The sequence below is a fragment of the Filicampus tigris genome, chromosome 17 (assembly GCF_054856515.1).
Source record: "Filicampus tigris isolate MCC_2025a chromosome 17, RoL_Ftig_1.0, whole genome shotgun sequence".
Classification (NCBI taxonomy): domain Eukaryota; kingdom Metazoa; phylum Chordata; class Actinopteri; order Syngnathiformes; family Syngnathidae; genus Filicampus; species Filicampus tigris.
This window is the reverse complement of record NC_141233.1, coordinates 13,844,185-13,860,218: the sequence shown is the minus strand read 5'-3', so window position 1 is coordinate 13,860,218 and position 16,034 is coordinate 13,844,185. Positions and strand designations below refer to the sequence as shown.

Sequence of the window (16,034 nt, the reverse complement as noted above, 5' to 3'; positions counted from 1 at the left end):
CCCCAAATAGTCATCATCACCATCATTTTAGGCATAATGCGCTAAATGAATGTGCGCATGAGTTACTTGATTTACCAGCATGAGCGTGACATGTTACTTGCTCCGGGCAAATGAATAATGATTAGCATAATTAAATCTTGACACACACAAACATTCAGGTCAAATCCACAGCCGCGTGTCTGAAAAGTGTGTGTTTAATTGCCATATTTCAATCATGCAAATCAGTAATGAGTGCAAGTTTTCTTTTTAGTGAGTAAGCAAGGCACTCGTGTTTACAAACTCCTCCCATCGAGGCCTGCGGCCTTCCATTGGTTGACCTAGTGGAGTTGGCATGGAAACGCAGAATGAAGCATGCTAAATTAGGCTCTAAAGAGGCACATCTCTCTCTCTGGGGGCAGATGCAGACTCAAACACGAGATGCACTCAAACACGAGATGCACCCGGGTGGCTGTCCCAGAGCATTATGGGGGATGTAATTGGTGCACCACACTGGGAGCGCACACAAGCACTTTATTGTCTGTTAAAGCTTATGCAATGAGTCTCAAAAGTCAAACTACCAGAAATGCTGTTGTAGTCATTACTTATAAGGTTGAAAGAAACATTAGCGGGGAATCATGTGAATGCTTATCGACAAAAGGACATTCATTGAATTTTCCTGGACGTGTTTCCTAATGCAAACGGCAGCGAGAATCATATTTCCCAATAATGTAATTAGAATCTCTACTCAGAGAGGTATTACTTCAACATGCTTTTAAAGTGTAAATATTTAATCGGAGCAACAAATAACCACTTGTTGCACTGTGCCGCGTGGGAGATTCTTTGTCTTTTTAGCACCTGACCTCCTCAAGTGTCTTTTGGGCAATGTTTTTCCCCTCACATTAGCTTATTTACTCTGCCTTGTCTTCTCATTTATACCAAAATCATTCGAGAAATATTTGAGAATATTTACGTCCGGAAATAATCCGCACGCCACGAATAGCAACGACGCCGATTTGCCAACCCTTCCCGTTAATAAGCCGCGTGCTAACCCCTTGCAGCGGATTGGCCAGGTTGTAGTTGACATTAATGTGCTTTCTATTCAGGTCAGTGAACTCGCAGCGCGGATGCTGTCACAATCGCGCTTCCGTGAGGAGGTCACAGTGAAACCAAGCTGAAAATCTTTATGTGCCCTTATCTTTTCCTGAACGACAGGCTCATGTCTTTTCCTTCCTTATTAAATCACCCGAAAAGATAATCCATCAGACTTCATAAATCCTCTTTTACGAGCTGCTTTCAAAACGTCATGCCGACCCACCGCTTCAGCAGCGCAAAGCCACGTGCCAAGTAACACATATCCTTTTATTGATTAAATAGGAAACTACATTGGTCAGACTATGCACACAGATTGAGCATAAGCAGGATGAGGATATGTGTCAATATACAAACTGCAAAACATATCTCTGCATCCTCTCAAAACGTCCACAGAGGCAGCCGTTCACGGCCGCTGAGTCATTTCCATCCCTGTTTCAAAGTCCCAGTCTCTCCCTTTGTTCACCATGTGATCAACCCATGTTACACAGGAGCAGGCAAGCACAAAAGGGCATGTACATCGGACGAGTGCAAATATAAAATGGCACATTTTCTGCTACATACAGTAGATCCCGAGCTAAGTGTGGAATGTGTATTAGGAGCTGCGGTTGCTGGATAGAAAGAAGAGTAAAAGAGTGGTCCCGGAAAGAAAGACGAGAAGGTTTCGACGGCCTCTACAAAACATCCGCGTAACAAAAGTTGAAAATACTGTAGAAAAGACTGAATTCAAATCTGTAGGAAAAGCAACCTTTAAAAAGGCACCCGTCCAAGTTGCGTGTGGATTTCCGAGAGAATTTTTTGATCTTGAAGATGAATTGTTGTCGCCGTGTTTCAGATTTGACGCTGAACCTTGCGTGACTGTGTGGAGATGTTTGTGCTTGAGTTCCGTTCCTTTCTGTTGTTTGTGTTTTGTTTTTTTGAAGCCAGCAGATGACAACGAACATTAAAGTTAAACGGGGTGGGGGTGGGGGGGGGGGATATGGTCGCAGTCATACCTTTGGAGAAAGGGCATGGCGTGTCACAGTACCTTATTATTTTCTCACGGCACCGGCAGTCGCGGGCTTATTACCCACCCTGCGGACCGGGACCCTGGAGACGGGTATCTTGGTGCGAGGGATTTCTTTAGCTTGTGGGATTTGGGATGCGGGTGGAGACTGCGCCCCGTGCTTGACGGGGATCTTGGAGTCACGCGGAACACCGGCGGGGGCCTTCGCCTGGTGAGGCGGCTGACTCTCCTCCTGGCAGTGCTTGAAGGTGGCCACGTGGACCTCAACACTGCCACCTTTGTCTCCGTTCCCTGTGTTGTGAAAGTCCAAATGACGCCTGTCTTCTTCGATGGGAGTGGGCGGGTCCCTGCTTGAATCGTCATCGGCATGTTGGCCGTCCCGCACTGGTAGCTTTCCGGCTCGACCTCCTCCAACCACGGGTATCTTGCTAAGTGCCTTCACTTGCGTCCTCCTTTCTTTGGGGACGTCCACGCGTGACCCATTAAGCCGTTCCTCCGCTTTGGCCGTCTGTGCATCTGCGCTACTCGGGCGAGGCGACTGTCCATTTGTTGATGGCTCATTGGCGCCCATCTTGTTAGATGCCGCAGTTTCACTTGGCAAAGGCACAGGGGTAGGGGCGGGGAAGGAAGTGACTGGGAGAGCGGGTAATTTCGGTTGAGTAACAGCCAACTGTACTGGAGCAGGAGGGCTTTTTGGAAGGGAAATGGAAATATGGGCCAGGGCGGGAGGCTCTGTAGAGGTTGGCACAGCAACAGGAGAATCTTTAGTTTCAGACACTAAAGATACAGGAACAGGAGGGTCTTTTGATACTGTCACAGGGGGTGGAGGGGAGACTGGACTCTGAGCTGCAGCAGGGGTTGTTGGAAGTTCTTTAGAAACTGCAAGAATAGTGCTATCTAAAGTGACAGGAGGTTTTTTCGCCATAGAGAAACTTGTAAAACTGGTTGGGCTAGGCTCAGGTTGGGGACCATCCGGTGTGACGGAGGTCCTGTTGGACATCCGTTGGTTGGATTCTTGTACGGGTTTGGAAATGGTTGGCATTGCTGCGGTTATCGTGGCGGGGGAGGTTAAAGGAGTTTTGCTTTTAACAAGACTGGGAGCGGTTTCCACCTTTGCAGATACATTTTGAGGTTTGGTGGAAGAGGGAGTTTGAAAATCGCTATCGGGTTGCGTGAAGGTAGCAGGGGAGGAGAGACTATGGGTTGCGGGTTTATGGGATGCGAGAGGCGTTGTAGCTACAGGGGGAGGTTTACTTACTGAGGCAATAGTTGGAGAAGGAGAAGGGAGAGTTGCTGTGTCTGATGAAGCTACTTTGCCAAAAGTGGAGTTACAAGTGGTTACTTGAGAATTGTCCAGAGAAGCCTGGCTAATGGGAGGAGTGCTCGGTATGGTTTTCATTGTAATCGAAGGGGTGGCCATGATGGGAGGGCCTGATAAAAGTTGCGCGTTTGCGGTTGTAGGAGGTGATTTTATTGTAATCCCAACAGAAGGTTGCTCTAAGGCGGCAGAAGAGTCTGAACTCGGTTTAACTGACTCGGTTGTCAGTGTGGAGGATTTGGTCAAAGCGGTCACAACTGGCGTAGCTACAAACGACGAGGTTAGGGTTGTCGCACGAGTCATAGAATGATCGTCGGCAGCTACGTGTGAGGAAGAGGTCAGAGGAGAGGAGGCGGCAGGTGCGGGAGAAGGAGAAGTGGCCACTGCCGAGACCTCAGGCGGCTCCAGGCCGGAGGCGCATCTGGCTTTGCTCCACTCGGCCTTCACGTCAGCCATGATGTCTCCTCCTGAGATGGACTGGAAGGTGAGGAGCGAGGAGATGTCGTCCAGCAAAGAGCCCAGGCTGCTCTCGGTGGCCGCCGCAGGTACGGATGCCGCATCCTTGTTCTCATTGCCTGCTGATATCGGGGAGCTGTCACTGCTCGCTTTCTCAGGGCTCTGCAGAGAGCGAGGATGAGATTTGGGGGTGAGGCCTATGTCCTCTTTGATGATTTCCACACTGTTAGAGCGGGAGGACATGAGGAGTGGGCTCGGCGGAGCGTCCGCCTTGTCCTCCTTGTCTTTCGGGCGTAACTTCATGCTGTCAAAGAGACCCTTCAACCCTTGCCGTTGTCGAGTCGCCGGATGGCAGACCGTGTGAACTTTGCGGTCGCCCCCTCCTCTCCGGGCTCCCCTCAGCCGTGAAAAAAAATGGAGGGACTTGGCCGAGCCGGTTGAGGAGATGGAGTTGCGAGCAGCAGCCAGGACGCCATCTTCGCCCGTCGGCTCTTCCGCCGCATGCTCGCCGTTCCCTTGACTCACCTCCCGCTCCTTCCCCTTGTCCGCCTCCGGCTCGGAATCAGGCGCAGCGCCTTCGGGTAATCCATCGAGGGTTTGGCTCCTGGTGACAGGTGATTTGTTGTTTTTAAGAGAAAAGATGTTGCCAGGCTTGCGTTTGCCAAAGAGCTTGAATCCTTTCCGTATTTTTCCACTTGGTTGGGATTCACAAGGCGGGGGGTCCACGTTCTCCGTCTGTACATCCATCTTTCCTCTGCGTCGGCCCACGTCCCCTCTTTTGATGCGGTTATTATTCTCGACTCGCTGGATGGAGCATTTAGATCCGAGTTTATCTTTGTCTCCCTCGGAAGAACGTCTTCACCTGCGTTGGTCCCACCACGCTTACTATGTTATCGTCTGTCTGCGTCCCCTCCCTCTGTCCCTCCAATGCTTTCTCCTCTCGTTCTCCCTCAAAAGCCCCTCCCCTTTGCCTCGCTTTCGCCTGGCTCCTCTCCCCAGTTACCATGGCAACTGAGGGGGTAAGCTCCTTTCGTCAGCAATGCAGAGCCATGGGCCGTCATCAACACGCTCTCTCTTTCTCCATACGCCTGATGACTGTTTACATAACCAGCGGAGACATTTAGACTATTAATAGGAATTGAGATGTGCAAATAATCACAATAGGTTTAAATATCTCAGTTCATCGTGTTCCCTGCATCTCTACAAGAATAATCAACATCATTAAACCAAGCTTTATTCTGAATAAAGCGGCCCTTATCGGTTTTCTGATGCTAAATAAAATAAAATTCTACTCACCGGTTCAAATGCCAGGTATTTGTACTTTTAAAAAGTGAGACGAAGGAAAATAATTTCAAAACTTTATCCACCATTAAGGTGACCTTTCACCATTAAAATGTCATTTCTCTTTTTATCTTTAAATTTTTGTTGTTGTTTTTTTAACGGGGATGTAAAAATAAACAACTGACCCTCTTATGTTTGGGATGTGGCTATGTTCAGTATTAAACATAAAATCCTTGTTTTTGAACAGGGCTGTGTAGACTTTTATATGAATAAAAGATTAGATTCTGAAGTTACACAGCCATGAGCGATAGTTTACCCTTCGATAAGGCAGGATAGAATATTGACTAGTGAGTTGAAAAGAAAATGTGAGGCTTGGGTGCTAACGTTATAATTGTTATTTTTAGAACCAATGAATCAATTTGAAAGCAGAAGAGGACTAAGCCTTTGAATCAGAACTGAACACAATGGAGTCATGAGAAAAATTACATAACTGCTGAGGAGTAGCTACAAGGAAACAAGAAAGTATCTGTTTTTGAAGTTCGAGTGAATAGAAAAGTTGGTATTTTAGTAAACATTTAATAGAATACACATTTAATGTAAAACAGTATTATTTTGGGTCCTTTAAAGGTAGTCCTAATAACGAAATTAACACATTAAATGTGTAACATGACATCATTCTGGATCACAAAATAATGCGTTGTGTTTACCTTTACATCTTTTAAGACCGAGCGTATTGTTAAGAATGTGACATCGTACTTTTTATCTTTTGTTTGCATGCAAAATAATGCAACACGGTAGGTTGATAAAACATGATCTGAACTTTGCCGGTTTAAAAATCAGGCATGTGAGTGGAAGGGGGAGAGGGATGGTACTTTATTTTCAGGTCAGCGCATGAGGTTTTGAAGTGGAACACGCTCTCTTTTGGCCATTAGAGGAACAGCAGAAAAAGCTGCCACCTCATCCACGGCACAAAGTATTTCCCGCTTTGTACTAAGTGGGTCAGCAGTCTTTAAATAAACCTCTGGCGTTTCGTTCACAGACAACAGAAGGTTTGGTGGGAGCACAGCATTGATATCCAGACATACTGTATATCACACATGAAAAGGCTTAAATGCAGCCGAACACATGATTCTCAAAACAATGAGCTATGAAATATTGAATTAATGGCGCGTATATCACACAATGAGAAACAAAATATCGTGCCAGGGTTTATAGATGTAATCAGAGGCCTTTATAAAATCATTATCTCTATTTATACTACTGTCCTGGAATAAGTTGTTATACTGGACGCCATCTCACGAAATCCAGTACCGGTATTAAATTCAGCCTCTAATAAGATAATAAAGTGGTATTAACACAACAATATTGTTGATTGTGGTCGTTTTCAGTGCTGTAAAACCATGCAACGATACAGTACAAATATTTCTAATACAGTACTTTGCCCCTCTCAAGTTGCAAACAGAACATGAGAAATATGTTTACAGTACGATGCAGCAAAAATAATGAACACATGGCCTACTATCATATCACAATCGTTGCATAATTGTTGACACGGCTCTTGTATCAAGATATTAGTTTGAGTGCCCCTGGTCAAGAGAATACGGTGTGTTTCTCTTGACACACGCTTAAGTATTTAAAATGACTAGATTCATCCGAAAACAATTTTTTAAAGGATATGTAAATAATCAGTATATCTAAAAGAAGAAAAAAAAAAAGTCGGACTGAACTGGCCAAGACAACTTGACATGGCTTCTTTGAAACGGTGTTATATTTGATCAGAGGTTTCGTTGATTATGAAGGAAGAACAAACCTAAGAGAACTTACTCAAATTAGTAATTACAGTCCTGCGAAAATACTTTGTCACATATTATTAACGTGAAGATGTTTTCTCCCACTTGAGTGACGGATGAGGTAGTTTCCCCTCACAGAACCACATCCAATTGACCATTTGACCGGTGGTACCTCAGATAAAGCGCATCTTTCAGCTCCCCTCGTTCAGACGTCGTGCTCCATGTGAGCAGCCTGCAGGGAGGCTCCGTCCTTGTGGTGGTGGTTATGCGCGGCTGAGGGAAGCGTCTCATATGTACGCCGATAAAAGAAGCGAGTGACCAGGGTGATGATGAACATCTCCATGATCATCATCTGCTGACTTAGCACTGCGGGGGGAAAAAAAGACAGAAAGGGACTGGGTTCATGTCATGCCAAAAGGGAGGATGAAAATAGAGACGCGGAAAGGTTTCTCACTTGATCCACGGGCCTGCGAAGAGAACGGAGGGGAGCAGGCGATGGTTCCATCGAGAGCCAGGATGTTGATGATGGACGTCTGCAGTTGACTTAATACGAGTATTAGCTAAGGATTATTAAAAACAAGTACTTCATTAATGGAATGCAGCATAGACTCCTAACAGTCATGCAGCAGTTAAAATCGATTGTCTGTTTGTGATTGTTGTGTGTGTGTGTGTGTGATGGAAACTGTCAGAGAGGCATTAATTGACCAGTATGTTTATTATTTTAGAGCAGTACAGTGTACAGTAATTAATTAATCGGATCGATTAATCGAAAATCGAGTTGATTAAATTGCGCCAATTGAGCATATTGAATTTGTGGATGGCCACACTAGTGCACAGAGACAAGCATTGTAGCATTTTTTTTTTTTTTTTTTTTAATCGAATCGAATTGAAAATCGTATCGGGGCTTGAGTGAATCGTTACATCCCTAGTAAATAATGCTTGCAGTGATGTGATATTATGAGGATTTGTTTGTACCGTTATTGCTACTACTGGATACAAGAATTTGTATTAAAGTTTGCGGTCGGTGTCTTACTCACTTGGTACATGGCGTACTTTGGCACAATGTTGAGGCTGCGTAAAAGGTGGTTGGTGTTCATGAACACGATGGCGACGGGCCAAAGGGAGGTGATGGTGAGAACGCCAATGAACGGGTTGATCCAAATCGCAGAGCCGGTGATCTCTAGCTGGAAAAGAGCGGTTCATTTGCAATCGCTTGCCGTTCCGGGATGAAGCGGGAACGTCGACTTACATCTGAGAGGTCAAAGTTGCCGTTTGTCCACAGTACCACGGAGAGGACACTGAGCACCGTCTTTAGGATGGCGTACTGAAGTGCACCCAGCTTCAGCAGGAACAGCATGCCCCTTAAAAGCAGTAAAGTATACATTGGCGTTTCATTTCGTTGACGATTACAAGCGAGATGAAAAAGTTAATTGTCAGTACCGTGACATGGGCACACGGGGTAAACACAGGCAGCAACAGCAGCACGGCCCTGTGGTGATCTTGAAGGGTTTCCCAGAAAAGCGCTTGAGAAATGCATCGCTGCCACCCAACTCCTCAATCAGCAGAACCAACACTTTGTACACCACCACTGCAAAATAACTACGGAAATATAACCGCGTTTCAATCACAATTCATGTACTGGTAAACACGGGTGGGCAAATTCGAAAGCACAGTATATGAAACATGCAAACTAGTTGCGAGTATAGTGTGACCTGTGATCTTGTCCTGTGTAATGATTCATTGAGCGGCTTAAACTACACTCAGACTTTACACGCAAGGTTTCACTCCGATGTTTTTGAGTTGATGATGCATGATGATGTGACAGTTGAGTGCCTTGTTCAAGGGCATATTTCCAACTACAGTAATTGTAATGTAATATAAAAAACACATATATACCGTATAAATTTTCATTTTATTAAAAGAAGAAGATATCAGTATAAGAAATTATTGAACACTGCAGATTTTTATAACATAAAAGCTAGGAAAAAAAAAAAAAACGCACCAATTTGATGTCATATCTGTGAACATAACAGCTCTGGGGATCCACATCCCAAAACAAGACATGGTGGCAATGACCTGAAATATGAAAATAAAATAATTATTCTCAAAATGCTTTAAAATATCAGTCATGCACAACTTCCAATGTTGGATGCGTTATTTCAATACATCCCCATTCATAAATCGGTTGATGGAAGATCATTTAAGAGGCGGCGGGAAGCTTACTGGTGCAGCTCCATTGATCCATATGATTGTCGTCTTCTTCGGGTAGGGCAGTTTTTTATAAATGTAATTGCATTGCTCCAAGTAGAGCAGCAGGGATATGCAGGACATGACGGTGAGCATGGCGTACAGGCACATTCCGAACACATCAAGCTCTAATTGGAACGCAAACAAAAGAAAAAACAGCAGTAGTGCAGTGAGTGGCATGTTAAATACGAACGTAACGGCAAGCGCACAATATACAAAAGCCTTTTGTTATTCTTACAGCCAAGTTATTTTGAGCTACGAGTTACTTTGGGGTGGACGAGGTGCATAATGTCAAGAGCAGAGACAAAAGCGCTGCGAAAGTTTTGCAACTTTCGGATGCTCAACATTGCTGTGCAGCTGCGGTATGTCATTCACTTGACCTACAGGAAAAAGACTTACGCTTTATCACATCCACAGCCAGAGGGGGTTCCTGTAAACAGGCGGGATCGATAGTGCTGTTGTCGACTTCCTCCATGGCTCCTGATGGTCTTCTCGCTTAAATTATCCCCCCTGTAAATCTTGTTATTGGAACTTCATAAGATCTGACCAAACCGAACTTCTACCTGGAAGGTGACAGGGGGTGGAAAAAAAAAACAAAAACAGAAGACTTTCTCCTTCACATAGCAGTGCGTGCACTGGGTTCAAGAAAAGTGTACTTTAACCTCATGCTACTTTTAAGGAGCCACGGCTTGATGACACGTTAAGAAATCTCGGGTTTATGAGAATCCCTCCACAAGTAACTGTCCCTCATTCATTCACAGTCGCGGTCATTAAAATGACACCAAAAGAGAGGCAATGAATGTAACAGCGCACGTGAACTTTGGCTGGGCGTGGGGCTTTCAGGTGAATATAAAAAAGGTGTAAAACAGATAAAGGCCTTTTTTTTTTTGAAGGCAGACTGCTGGGGATATATTTTATTACCTCTACGTTATTTATAATACATTAAATATAACCTATTATTTCGCAGGATTCCCGGAGGAATCGGGTTTTGGTGCCATTTGGGCTAATTCAATTAGTCCAGTGGAATATTAAAATGGTCTCATTAACAAAAGAAGAAGTCATGAAGCTACGACTAAAATATTATAGCAAGACTCAATTTAATACACAGTGGAAGCAAATACGGATAGGAGTGGCTCCAGAAACATTTGAGTATCTTTTTTTAATTTTTCCTCAAAACTCATAATTGCACTAAAGATGGCAGAAATGTCTTCATTTGTGTGGTAGGTTAGCGACACCTTTTGTAATGTACACTTAGTTCCACCGACAAGTACGTTTGTTTTACAATGGGCAAATACTGCCACCCAAGGGACTGGAGCAGAACACGATTAACTACAAATTACCAGTGCTTGAATTTGATTATCATTTGAGAAAAGCTCAAATCAAACCACTTTTTATCATGTGTGGTGTGGAGTGACATGAGCGATGGCATGCAAAAGAATGACTTGTCAAATGCTGTAATAAAGTCAACACTTTGTGCTTTATAATATTTAAGGTTATAAACTTACAAAGAGAATAAGGAAGTCATTTACAAATATTGATAGTGCAGTGGAAGTTGTTAGGACATATGTGTTCAAAGTATTTATCTGCAGTGACACTCGGTGTCATAGTTTCATCAAGAGATTTAGTCTCTCTCACTGGAAGCTTCAATTATCAGTAGATTTTATGAATGTGACTAAATACGTAGTTCAACAGTGTAAACAAAAATAAATCATTTGACAATAACTGAACCCAGTTCAAAAAGCGATTCACTGCGTCGAATCTTCTTGGACATATTGCACATACGGTTGGCAGCATTCATCTCTCCTGATCCATTTTAATGATGCTAGTATAATACTGAATAATATGTCAATTAATGAGTGAGGTAAAATCTACACACTGGCTCGGAGAGTAAAGCACAATCAGTTTGCTGCTAATGTTTTTTTGGACCACAACGAATGCAAACCTCTGGATCAGACTGCTGTCTAAAGGGTTGCGATGAAGCCCTTGTATTACCAAGTAGCGAGCTAATGTAAGTACGTTTAAAAAAATATATATATATATATATATATATATATATATATATATATTTTTTTTTTTTTTTTTTTTTTGGGGGGGGGGGGGGCTGTAGAAGCCTAGCTGTGGGCGGAGGATGGCTCCAGTGGACGTGCTGATGGTCAAGGCGGCATGTGAGGTCAGCTGGATGAGCAAAAAAAATAAATAAAATAAAATACAAAAAAAATAATAGTACTTAAAAAAAACAGGAGAACACTCACCAAAATATCATGAATAATTATACAATTTGATATACCTTCTATGGCTCACTTTCCATGGCCACGGACACTGTCTGGACTCCTCCTAAAAGACAAATACAGAATCCAAATTAGAGAAGCCTGCTTTGACATTAAACTTCAATTTTGAATTTTTAATATGGTGTACCATTCTCCTCCTTGTTGTCATCCGCTTTGTGTTGCGTACTGTTGGCCAGCCCATTAGGGCTTATATCCTCATTAGAAAGACTGTAATCAAAAAGTCACACTGGTGATTAATGGCAAGAAGAAAAAAAAAAAAAAACAGACTACAAATGAAATGTTTCAAAAAAGTAACTTCAATAACCTTTTGCCATTTTGCTGCAAGATACTGTTTGCCTGTTCAGGATCGATGTGCACCAGTCTGGTTACAAACGAATGCCCGTCCCCCAGACTGACAAAATAGAGAGGGGAACAAAAGTCAAAGGTTTCTTGTATTCATGGTATGAAACAGTCTTCATATTGCGAGCACTTCAAATTAAAGATGAAATTTGACCTGGAAAAAACAGGAAATAAGAAGTGCTTCGCTTCATCGCCAAACACCTCAGCGACATTACGTTTGAAGCCCAGAGAAAATCCATTTTTGTCCGGTCCTTTTACAAAGACTGGAGCCCTAAAAGCCTCTGTTGATGAGTATCGAGAAAGAAAAAAAAAAAAAAAGGTTAAATTGCACAACCGTGGTATCTGTGGTGACTTTCCAGTGGGTAATGGCAGCACTGTCACACTCAATAATGCGAAAGGTAACAAGTACGGCACCTATGGTGGTCCTGTTCCTGCCTACAAGCCAGAGGTGGTAGCTGAAGAGTGACAGGATGCTGATGAAAAACAGTGCCGCCACAAAGAAAAGGAACAAAATGTGGAATTTGGCATGCGTGTTGGGAAGATGCTTCTATGGAGAAGAACAGAAAGACAATTACTGACCCTCAAATCAAGTTATACAAACTAAAATGTGAAGCCTGTGAGGCACATTTAATGATGTCTGAGACAACGTCAATTTATTGGGAGGGGGGTGGGGGGCTGATACTCACAGACCAGAATTTGATGAAGTACTGGACGACAGTAGCGCATATCACTCCACAGTAAAGTGAAGCATATGCCAAAAACAAGACAAAGAACTTGTAGTTTGAGAAGCCAACACAGTTATTCACCCTGAGTGGGGAAAAACAAAAACACTTTAGCTTGAAAGCTGACAACGAAATATAAAAAGTTGTTTTTAATGAAGTAGTTACTGCACCAGGGACAGTGATGGTCCATTTTGAGCACACACCTTGAACAGACAACACAGTAGATGTGTGATTAGGTCAAAGAGTATTTGACTATCATTTTTGAAAACTTAGAATAGTACTTTTGTTCCAATAGTCATTGTGCACTTCTATTTTTAAGAGGCGTGTTTTAATTTTGTATATAGGAGGTACGTGTGTATTATAAATCTAAACACGTGTGAACAAATATGCACGTGCACAGTTGCCTTCAGAACATCCCGATCTAACATTTTGTTTCATCATGTAAACAAATGCGACCTAAATAAAGTGCTTATACTCACATCTCACAGGTGGAGCAATGGTGACAGCGGTCAGGTTTGATGACCTGGCAGAGGCCACAGTATCGGATGACTGTAGAGAATAGAAATGACTTTTTGCGTCCATCTTGTCTTATTTTTTTTTGTTTTCAAACACATTACCTGTATATACTCTGAATATTGAATTCATCTTTAAATCAAAAGGTCTAGATTTGGTGCTGCGCGCCGCACAGGGAACAAGATCAGAGATGTCAGTGTAAAAGGGGGTGTGCAAACAATGCTGCCTGTAATTTTACACGATGTTGTTGAGCGGAACAAACCGCGTGTGCCCAAAGAGAAAAACAAGTACACCTGAGTCCAATTAGCCCTTCCGTTCAGTGTTGCTCTGGCTACACATGAACCTGCTGCGCCTGAGCAGGAAAACACAAGCTCTAATTACGGGCAGGATATTTTGGAGCAAAATTAAAAAAATGTCAAATTAATAAGGCATAAACACAATTTCTCACTTATAAACAATAATAATCCTAAATGCAAACTCAACTACCGGTAGTAGTAAAATGAAGTATTTTCAACTGCAGAGTTGAAAAGAATAATAGGTTTTCTGTTTTTGGAAAACTAACATTCGTAATTGTTCAGTCATTCCAGTTTAGAGATGCAGCAAGTAGAGGGAACTTTAACTTTTTGCAAAATGTTGAAAATATTTAAATTATTCCACAGATCCTAGTTAAAATATAAATGTGCTTATTATCTTGTTGTATGAGTTCCTATTAACTTCCTCTTGTGTTTAGTGTGAGTGTGTCAAGATGTTGATGACATGACTAATGTTGAAAGGTGTGTGTCCTTCCTTTGTTCAGGCACACTCCCTGGTGGTCTGATCTTAAACGGCTTACAATGCAGTCAGTGTTTACAACTAGAGTAAAAGGCCTCACCTCCTCCTGCTGTACGTGTGTAGATGGGTAAATTCCTCGCCACCTTCTTCAGAATTTCCTGTTGCATCTCCGCTTGCTCTTCCCTTTCAAACTGTTCTTTCTCCGCTCTGGGCAGGGTGAACTGACAGCACAAGAAATTACAGCGGTAAAAACCATACACAACTGTTTTTTTCATTTTGAAAAAAATGAATACTATGTCTTGTTTTATGTTCGATGTCAGAATTAAGTTTGTCTGCCCATTTTATAAATAGCATGTCATCATGACAACACATTCAATTTGATGGTGCGGGGCAAAGCCTGCTTGTGCAACTAAGGTATAAAACACACAAATTTTCTCTTATACCACTTTCGATGGTTCGGCGGGTCTGGTGCAGATGGTCTTCCAGTAAGACCATATGAACATGAAGAAGAAAATGTGGAAGACGACCAGGTAGCTGACTGTTGAGAGGACGCAAATATGAAGCAACACTCATGTAATGTTTGCTAACAATAAATTAAAAAAGGAACATGCATGGTTCACTTACTTCGCTCTGCATTGTTTGTGATTGTATCTATATAACATGCACAAATGAAGAAGACAAGACATTAGTTAGTGCTCATCAAATATGCATAAATTCACATCTCCCATTGCACGACACCCCGTCCTGGCACCATGTGGCAGTGGCCTGGCACCGCTTGCAGTGCCCCCACCCAACCGCTCCCCCTTGCAATAAGACAATGAGAAGGAGCTTTGTTGAGCAAGCAGGGACGCCCCTCGCCTGACCACAGCCGCTAAAATTCATCAACATGCAGATAATGGTATCATCCGTTCCACGCTGGCAGCTAAAAAAGAAGCCATCTGTTATTAAGGACAGTGAATGCTTTTTGTTCCCGTCTTCTAATAAAAAAAAAAAAAGAACAGCCTGCCTTTTGACAAACAAATCTAAATGACTTATCAATCAATTACTTTAATGACTGGGTTTTTATGGCTGCCATAAATCCACTATTGGAGTTAATTTGATCTTAAAAAAAACTAACTCGTGAATTGTAAGTAAACACACAGTGGGGCAGAACGTGTATTATAAAACTTATTTTAGCTTCCATAGCTCAGTAGATAATATTGTTGACGAGAGATACCGTTAGACTTCCTCATATGTATGACCCGCAAATGCAACATTTCTCAACTTACAATAACTCTTCGATGAAAAACTTTTGTAAATGGAATAACAACGGAAGAAGAAAAATAAACAATTATAAAAGAATTACTTTAAAGCCCGACAATAATCGTAAATCACACTTTGACAAATGACAGCTGACAACTTGACAACCGGGAAATAGTTGTCAACACAACCGCATATTCACTTCCACGACAAATACACGCTTATACAATTGAATAAACAAAATAAAGCATACTTACAAACACAAAGCTCCACAACATAAGCGTAGTAAGACCAGCCAACGACCAGGTTAATAAACAGGACAGGTATCCAGTTAAGAGCCCGTTTGCAGCACCTCAGTGTACGAGAGGGCGCCATCTTTAATCTGTAATGGCCAGTCTGTGGCAGCCGGTGAGTTATGACGTCACGGCCATGCGAGGCGAACACTGAAAAACTACAAATCCCAGACATGCCAAATGTCTAACTTTCCTGTTCAAGTCGCTGAATATTTTTTAGCGACTTGTTCCACAAAAAAAACATATCGACGAGAACGATTATCTGAGGCACCTACAATTAGTAACATTAATAACAAACATGAATAAACTGATAATACTCAAAAGGAAAACACAAGATGTAAAAGTAAACACTGCAATGGATAGTCATGTTTGTCGTCACTTCATGTACAGTAAGTCATGTGACTAAATGTTTTTTACTAAATTCAGTGTGAAAATAAATTATCTTCACTTTTAATAACTATGTATTTCAATATTTTCTTTAACAAATTGAATTTTAAAATAAAATTAACAAAAGCTTATTTTCCTCAATGACAATTGTTAGTTCATATTAAACAAGCAGTACTAGTAGTATCCATCCATGCATTATCTATACCGCTTATCCTCACAAGGGTCATGGGCGTGCTGGAACCTATCCCAGCTGTCTTCAGGCAGTAGGCGGGGGACATCCTGAATTGGTTGTCAGCCAATCGCAGGGCACACAGAG

General features: G+C 42.5%; 3 protein-coding genes across 4 annotated transcripts; all 3 read right to left on the bottom strand.

The window, feature by feature from the left end:
• Positions 1–1,319: 1,319 nt before the first annotated feature.
• On the bottom strand, positions 1,320–4,780 carry LOC147133495 (uncharacterized). The gene has a single exon (XM_086013350.1). The coding sequence runs from the start codon at positions 4,593–4,595 to the stop codon at positions 2,100–2,102; it is 2,496 nt and encodes an 831-aa protein (XP_085869476.1). The 5' UTR covers positions 4,596–4,780; the 3' UTR covers positions 1,320–2,099.
• A 1,207-nt stretch (positions 4,781–5,987) lies between these two features.
• On the bottom strand, positions 5,988–10,475 carry LOC147133494 (organic solute transporter subunit alpha-like). Its single transcript, XM_086012831.1, has 8 exons — positions 9,566–10,475; positions 9,143–9,294; positions 8,922–8,995; positions 8,360–8,518; positions 8,169–8,280; positions 7,957–8,103; positions 7,374–7,479; positions 5,988–7,285 (listed from the first exon to the last, which is right to left on the bottom strand). Exons 1-8 carry the CDS (start codon positions 9,639–9,641, stop codon positions 7,125–7,127), a joined length of 987 nt encoding a protein of 328 aa, XP_085868957.1. The 5' UTR covers positions 9,642–10,475; the 3' UTR covers positions 5,988–7,124.
• Positions 10,476–10,624: 149 nt separating this feature from the next.
• LOC147133493 (palmitoyltransferase ZDHHC20-B-like) lies at positions 10,625–15,456 on the bottom strand. 2 transcript variants are annotated; one of them, XM_086012830.1, is made up of 13 exons: positions 15,296–15,456; positions 14,424–14,450; positions 14,243–14,337; positions 13,900–14,020; positions 12,995–13,064; positions 12,686–12,718; positions 12,480–12,600; positions 12,208–12,337; positions 11,948–12,074; positions 11,759–11,845; positions 11,582–11,661; positions 11,454–11,500; positions 10,625–11,341 (listed from the first exon to the last, which is right to left on the bottom strand). In XM_086012830.1, the coding sequence occupies exons 1-12, from the start codon at positions 15,411–15,413 to the stop codon at positions 11,457–11,459; spliced, it is 1,053 nt and encodes a 350-aa protein (XP_085868956.1). In that variant the 5' UTR covers positions 15,414–15,456; the 3' UTR covers positions 10,625–11,341; positions 11,454–11,456. The 2 variants fall into 2 exon arrangements, with proteins under 2 accessions (XP_085868956.1, XP_085868955.1); XM_086012829.1 differs by having other exon boundaries at positions 12,208–12,340; positions 15,296–15,455.
• Positions 15,457–16,034: the final 578 nt, after the last annotated feature.

Coding starts and splice junctions, on each gene's coding strand:
- LOC147133494 (XM_086012831.1), bottom strand. CDS start 9,641: ATGGAGGAAGTCGACAACAGCACTATCGATCCCGCCTGTTTACAGGAA. Junction 8,281..8,359: donor CCCCGTGTGCCCATGTCACG/GTACTGACAATT, acceptor ACTGCTTTTAAG/GGGCATGCTGTTCCTGCTGA. Junction 7,286..7,373: donor TTCGCAGGCCCGTGGATCAA/GTGAGAAACCTT, acceptor TTCCCCCCGCAG/TGCTAAGTCAGCAGATGATG.
- LOC147133493 (XM_086012829.1), bottom strand. CDS start 15,413: ATGGCGCCCTCTCGTACACTGAGGTGCTGCAAACGGGCTCTTAACTGG. Junction 12,075..12,207: donor CAGGAACAGGACCACCATAG/GTGCCGTACTTG, acceptor ACTCATCAACAG/AGGCTTTTAGGGCTCCAGTC. Junction 11,662..11,758: donor TTGCAGCAAAATGGCAAAAG/GTTATTGAAGTT, acceptor TTTTGATTACAG/TCTTTCTAATGAGGATATAA.
- LOC147133495 (XM_086013350.1), bottom strand. CDS start 4,595: ATGGATGTACAGACGGAGAACGTGGACCCCCCGCCTTGTGAATCCCAA.